Source organism: Neophocaena asiaeorientalis, unplaced genomic scaffold (assembly GCF_003031525.2).
Source record: "Neophocaena asiaeorientalis asiaeorientalis breed wild unplaced genomic scaffold, Neophocaena_asiaeorientalis_V1.1 scaffold1, whole genome shotgun sequence".
Lineage (NCBI taxonomy): Eukaryota > Metazoa > Chordata > Mammalia > Artiodactyla > Phocoenidae > Neophocaena > Neophocaena asiaeorientalis.
The window spans coordinates 2,644,791-2,651,010 of NW_020171981.1; the positions used below are offsets into that span (position 1 = coordinate 2,644,791).

Genomic DNA, 6,220 nt, shown 5'->3' on the forward strand with positions numbered 1-6,220 from the left:
GGTGGGATGGAGCTGTGAAAGGCTGCCTGGAACTTCCCCATCCTCCACCCAATGTCTCACATCCTGCAGGCTCACCCAAAGCCCAGTCCACCTTCGCAGAGCAGTTGGTGTCACACAGGGAGGGCCCTGCAGCACATGTGGGCCTTTGGTGAATTGAAAATTGGTGCCTCTTCTGGGCAGCTGAATTACGGAAAAGTGCCCTTCCTCACCCCAGTCTCCTTCAGACCCACCCCTGCTTGGCAAAGGGCCTTTCTTGTATTAGAGAAAATCTGTGTGTGTGTGTGTGCGTGTGTGTGTGTGTGTGTGCGCGCACACCTGTGAGTGGGTAGTGCTTGCATTTCAAGCACAGGCCTCTGAGGTGGACTACAGATTCCTGTTTAGTTCCGGGGTAGTGCTGCGGCCACCAGCGCCGGAGCAGTTTCCTTTTCATTGCACAGAATGTTTCAAGGGTATTTTGTGGTCGCGGATGCTTCAGGGGCTGAGGTGTCTCCAGGCTCTGCAGCAGGACAGTGGGGTGTGGTGCGAAGAGAGCACGCTTTGGGTCAGACCACCTGGGGTTCAATCCTGGGTTAAGTAGGAGGGAATGGTTCCAAAATTGAGGATAAATAAATTACAGAAACGTAGCTGAGATGTTCTTTTGAGCAGTGGATGCTCCCCTAGATCCTTCATTCAGGATGGGCCACCCAGAGGTTGCACAGGACACCCTGCTTTTCACGGATGCCCCCACTGAGTGTTGCTACCACCTCGGGAAACTTTTCTCCAAATCACCTTCAGCTGAGTGAGAAAAGGAGTGCACTGGGGATACTAAAGTAGCCCAAAGAACCAAAGGAAGAGCCAACAACTGGGAAGATAGGACCAGGGCAGGTCTGGGGACTCCAGAGCCTGGAATGCCACCAGTTTCTCACCACAAAGTGGCTTCATCCTCTGGCTTTCCCCTTGAGACTGGAGCCATGGCCATTCATGGACGCCGAGCTTGCATCTTCTTAGCTGTATTACTGGAGAGCAAAGGGCCTTCTGGTTGTAGTTTAAAAGTCCCAGGGAAGGTCTCTGATTGGTCTGACTTCATCAGATGCCCAGCCCTGGACCAATCACTGTGTGGCCAGGGAGGCAGGGTCGTGAGAGAAGATGCACTTCACAGACAAAAAACCGAGGCCCTAAGGTTATCCTGCTTGTCAGGAGCAGAACTTGACTCAGAACTCAGGGCTCTTGACTCTGAGGTCCTGTAGGAAGTTTCTGCAGGGAGCGAGGCAGGACATAAGCCTGGCTCCAGGCCCTGAAACTTGCTCTCCCCTGCATCAAGGAGGGGAGAGGTTCTCCAAGGTCAGCCTGTCCATCTGCAGACATTTGCAGAGTGCTCACTGTGGGTCAGGTTCGGGACCAGGCGACCATAGTCGAATGGTCCCCACCCTCCAAATCAACCCTAATGACCACACAATGTAAGTGCAGTGAGAGGAAGGCACAGGGCAGAGTGGGTGGTAAGAGGCAGCTGGTCTAGAGTGGGTGCTCAGAGGAAGTGGCTCTTAGCTGGATCTGGAGGGGTGAGCTGGAGAAGAAGAGAAAGGGTGGAAGAGCATTATGGATCAAGGGAACAGCAGCTGTAAAGTCACAGAGGCATGGGAAAGTGTGGACCCCCTGTGTCCTGATCCCAGGAACAGCCGGGCCTCTGCGTTATTAACCTGCTTATAACAAAAAGCTCTCCCCTCAAGGCCAACTCCTGTCCTCCTGTCTCCCCACAGTTTCAACACCATTATCCCAGGATGATGGGTTTACTTCCTGCCCTCAGAGGCTGCATACTAACTCCCGGTTCCACTCACTACAATCTCTAACCCACTTGTCAGGCTCCAGGTCCAGGCCCTGAAGCCCTCTGGCCATGAGCTGCTCCTGATGACAGGCTCTGCCTATGTTTCAGAATCTCGGCGAAGGACCATCTTCGAATACCACCGTGTGGAGCTGGACCCCAGCAAGGTCACCAGCACATCTGCTGTGGAGTTCACCCCATTACCAAGTAATTAGGGGTTGTTCCCACTGATGGGGGGGAGGCATTCCACCATCTTGGAAAGAGCTTTGGAGTCAGACTGAGTTCCATCCCAGGCCCACCACTGTCCCCTGTCTGGGTACCACCACCTAACTTCTCTGGGCCTCCATTTCTCATTTGTAACATGGGCCTAACACCATCTCCCTCCCAGGGCTACAGTAAGGGTTAGAACTACAGTAGGTAGAGCTGAGGTTGTAAATGAAAGCTCAGACATTAACTGGCACATCCCAGGCCCAGGGCGTGGCTTGTGCTTGATACATGACAGCTATTGTTATTAACACATAATTGAAACCCAGGAAAGAGGTACCTCTGAGAACTTAGACTGAGCTCCCAGAAAAGATAATCCAGGAACTGAATGGGTCCGTAAGTTTATCATTGTATTTTCCTTAGAGGAGGCGTGATGCTGGCATCCACAGGCAGGAGGCAGTAGAGGGATTTAGCCAGTAGCCCCCCAAGATCCAGGGGGCCTGGTCCTGTCCCTCTTCTTTTTTTTTTTTTTTTATAAATTTATTTATTCATTTATTTATTTTTGGCTGTGTTGGGTCTTCGTTTCTGTGCGAGGGCTTTCTCTAGTTGTGGCAAGCGGGGGCCACTCTTCATCGCGGTGCGCGGGCCTCTTACTGTCGCAGCCTCTCTTGCTGCAGAGCACAGGCTCCAGACGCGCAGAGCTCAGTATTTGTAGCTCACGGGCCCAGCTGCTCCGTGGCACGTGGGATCTTCCCAGACCAGGGTTTGAACCCGTGTCCCCTGCCTTGGCAGGCAGACTCTCAACCACTGCGCCACCAGGGAAGCCCCTGTCCCTCTTCTGTACCCCACTCACCTGCCATTGAAGGCACACCATGGCTGGGGCCCCAGCCGCTGCTGCGGACCCCGCAGGATCGGGATGGGATGTTCTTCAGGATGTGGTCAGGGCGGCAGGGGAGAGTGAGGGAAGGACGGCGCTCTCGTTCTAATTTTAAAGAAAGTTTTCATCTCTCCTGTTTCATGGTACCTCTCAGCTTCCCTCTGAAGCCGCGGCCTTCTCCCTGCCTTCTGGGGCATTTCTTACCTCTCTTTCCCCCTCTTCCTCTTCCCTGGAGGTTCTGGGAGCAGAGGTTGAAGAAAGAAGAGGAGGAGGAAGGGTCTTCTAGAATGCCAGGCCATGTCCCAGCAGGTGTCCTCCCCTGGAAAAGAGGCCGGTCCCTGACACCTAGTCACAGGACAAGGACACCTGCGGTTCCAGCCCCGCCCCCACCCTAGTGGCCCTCCCCCTAGGCAGGGCTTCCTCAAAGACTGGTGAGAGCAAACCCAGGAGTGAATACATTGCATTTGGGAACAAGGACATCCAAGGGCAGGGCTAACTGCTGGGGCGGAAGACGTGAAACATCCTGGGAACGCGTTTCTGGGACATTCTGTACATTGAAGCCAATTCCCACCCCTCCAGTGAATTCTGTGAGCATTTAATAGCACACAGGACATCTGAAATGCAGATGAGAAATAAAGGTCAGTGGGTTTTATGAATATCCCACGAGGCTCCCAGGGTTTTTTCTCAGTTTGACTGGAGCCATTTAAGGGGTCTCCAGAGTCCTTGGGAATGATCATGGGCTCCCATGTAGGGGAAGGGACAGTGCTACCAAGGCTGTGATTTGAACCTCTGGGAGGCAGGTTTGCTTTGTCCTCAGAAAACTCTGCACCCCACAGCCCCAGGCTTTCTCCCTTACCTTTGGGTAGCGGAGGACTTTTAGCCAAAATTCTTCCAGAGGTGTGGCTGGACTGTTTTTAAGCCATAGCACTCCATGGCTGGTCCCTCTTCTAGAAGAGACTCATGAAAAGGTGGCCTGGGGTGAAGTTGGGAGCTGGGGAGGGGTATTCCCACAGCAGGACCTCGAGACTAGGAGCTCAGGCTCTCGGCTCAGACAGACCTTGGTTCAAATCCAGACCTGCCACTCTTAGCTCTGTGACTCTCTCCAAGCCTCAGTTTCCTCCTCTGTAAAATGGGGATAACAAACGCAACTATTCATCTATTCCATAAACTTTTGTTAACTGCCTACCACGTGCTGGGCGCTGTTCTAGACCCTCTGGACGCACCAGAGAACAAAACAGCCAGAGCTCTCTTGTTCTTGGGCCAAGTCGGTCCTTGCTTATTTTCTGCTGATGGCTTTTCCTCCACCCTTCCAAAGCCTGCAGAGCCCTGGTAGACAAAAGGACACAGTGCCACCTACAGCTCGTCCCTCCCACAAGGTGACTGAAGGTGACCACGCTGTGCCCACAGCAGCTTTTCTCCCACTCACCAAGGGCTGGTTACCACCTGCCACCTTGTTGGGGGTCCACAGAACACAAACTGATTCCCTCATTAATGGACTGTGGCCCAGGCCCATGAAAACTCACAGAGAGAAGAAATGTGTGTAATGTCTAGTGAATGAGTGGTCATTTTCTGTAGTTAGTGGTCACTTCTGGCTGCTGCCAACATGTTCTGTTCAGCTGCCCATCAGATGAGCCCTTACGTTGCACACAGTTCTTCCGGGTCAGTGCCTGTCTGTCCTTATAATAAAATGCATGGGCTTTGTGGCAGCTGCTTGCCACTCTGAGGTCATTCTGGTTCACTTAAGTGGGCAGCATTTAAGCAAGTGAACAACTCCTAAATCCAACCCTCATACCTCCTGCTCCCTGGGCCCTCTCTGCTGGGGGTCCACGCACCCTCCAGCAGCTGCTCCCACTAACTTGCCTGCTCTCCACCCTTGCCCTGCCCGGCTAGGCCCCAGCTGCCCCTCCTCCCCATTCCTACCACCTTCCAGCTCTCCACTCTGCTGAGCCGGCCAGCGTGCTGACTGCTGTCGGGAGCATCCCTGGGATGTGTTCCTCCCGGGCCTCTGCACACAGAGGCCCCTCTGCTTGGACTTCTCTCCCAGGAGAGCTGCCAGTCTGGCTTCCTCGCTCTCTCAGTCTCCTCAGAGGCCTTCCCCAACCTCCCTGAGTAAAACACATCCCCCACCGTCATTCCACCTCCCTGTTCTGATCCGCTTTTCTCCCAGCCCTTCTCACCACTGGCAACCCTAGGGTGGATCTATTTGTCTGTGTATTTGTTGGCTGTCTCCTCCACTGGACTGCAGGTTCCATGTGGGCAGTGCTTCTGTCTTTTCCTGTTCACGCTGCATCTCCAGCATTGGGACAGTGCCGGGCCTGGGTTAGACGCTCAATAAATATTTGTTGAAAGAATAAATGATCGAATGAGCACCTGATAGGTATATTGAGGGGAATGAGGGACCAGAGTCGATAACAAATAGCATTCACTGGCTCACCGTGTGGCCAGCACTGTTATAAACCCTCTCACAGCTGGCCTCCCACACAGACAGCATCCTGATCCCTCTTTTACAAGTGAGGTACCAAGGCACCAAGAGGTCAGGTGACTCTCCCGGGAAGATTTAAGCCTGGATGAGCAGAGGTCAGCATACCCCCTGGGAATAGCTCACTTCCAAGAGGAGAGGGAGAGGAAAGGAATGGAATTCCGTAAGCCTGGCCTGGTTTACTCTCAAAAACTCAGCCCCCAGACTTCCCTGGGAGGAGCGGGCCTCTGACAGCAATCCAGCCACACAAACAGTCCCTAGGAGCAGGGAGTGCTAGCTGGTCAAACCAGGACATCTTAAATCCTTTCCAGTGATTGTAGACAGCACAACTGTAAAGACTAAATTTGTCGAGAGACTCGATCTTAATTGTTCCCAGCACTGGAAGAAATGATACTGATGTGAAGTGATGGTGGCGTTAGCAAATGCTACAGTGGCGATCATACAGCGATATAAATGGATCAAATCCATATGTTGTACACCTTAAACTTACATGACGTTATATGTCAAATATACGTCGATTTAAAAAAATCCTTTGCAACCCTGTAATTGTAGGGAATAGGCCAGAAGTATAACTTTCCAGACTAGGTGCAATCCCTTTGTACGTGCTTATGGCGCCCTGTAATTTTCCTATGTAAACCTCATCACAATGATAATTATGTAGTTATTTTTGTTTGATGATCTGCTTAGGGTCTGTCTTTCCATATGACTGTAAGGCCCAAGAAATACCAGGTCTTACTGCTGAATCACCAGTACCAGCTCAGGGCCTGACCCCCTGGTGACAAAAGGAAGGAAGGATGGAGGGAAGGAAAGAAGGAAGGAAGGAGGGAAGGAAGGAAGGAAGGAAGGAAGGGAGGGAGGGAGG

General features: G+C 52.5%; 1 protein-coding gene across 1 annotated transcript in view; it reads left to right on the forward strand.

Annotated features, from left to right (window-relative positions):
• PLXDC1 (plexin domain containing 1) overlaps positions 1-6,220 on the forward strand; it is a 55,706-nt gene that overhangs the window by 32,279 nt on the left and 17,207 nt on the right. Inside the window, exon 8 of the mRNA XM_024744337.1 lies at positions 1,910-2,005. Within this exon, the coding sequence (XP_024600105.1) occupies positions 1,910-2,005 (96 nt within the window). The remainder of the gene's footprint in view (positions 1-1,909; positions 2,006-6,220) is intronic.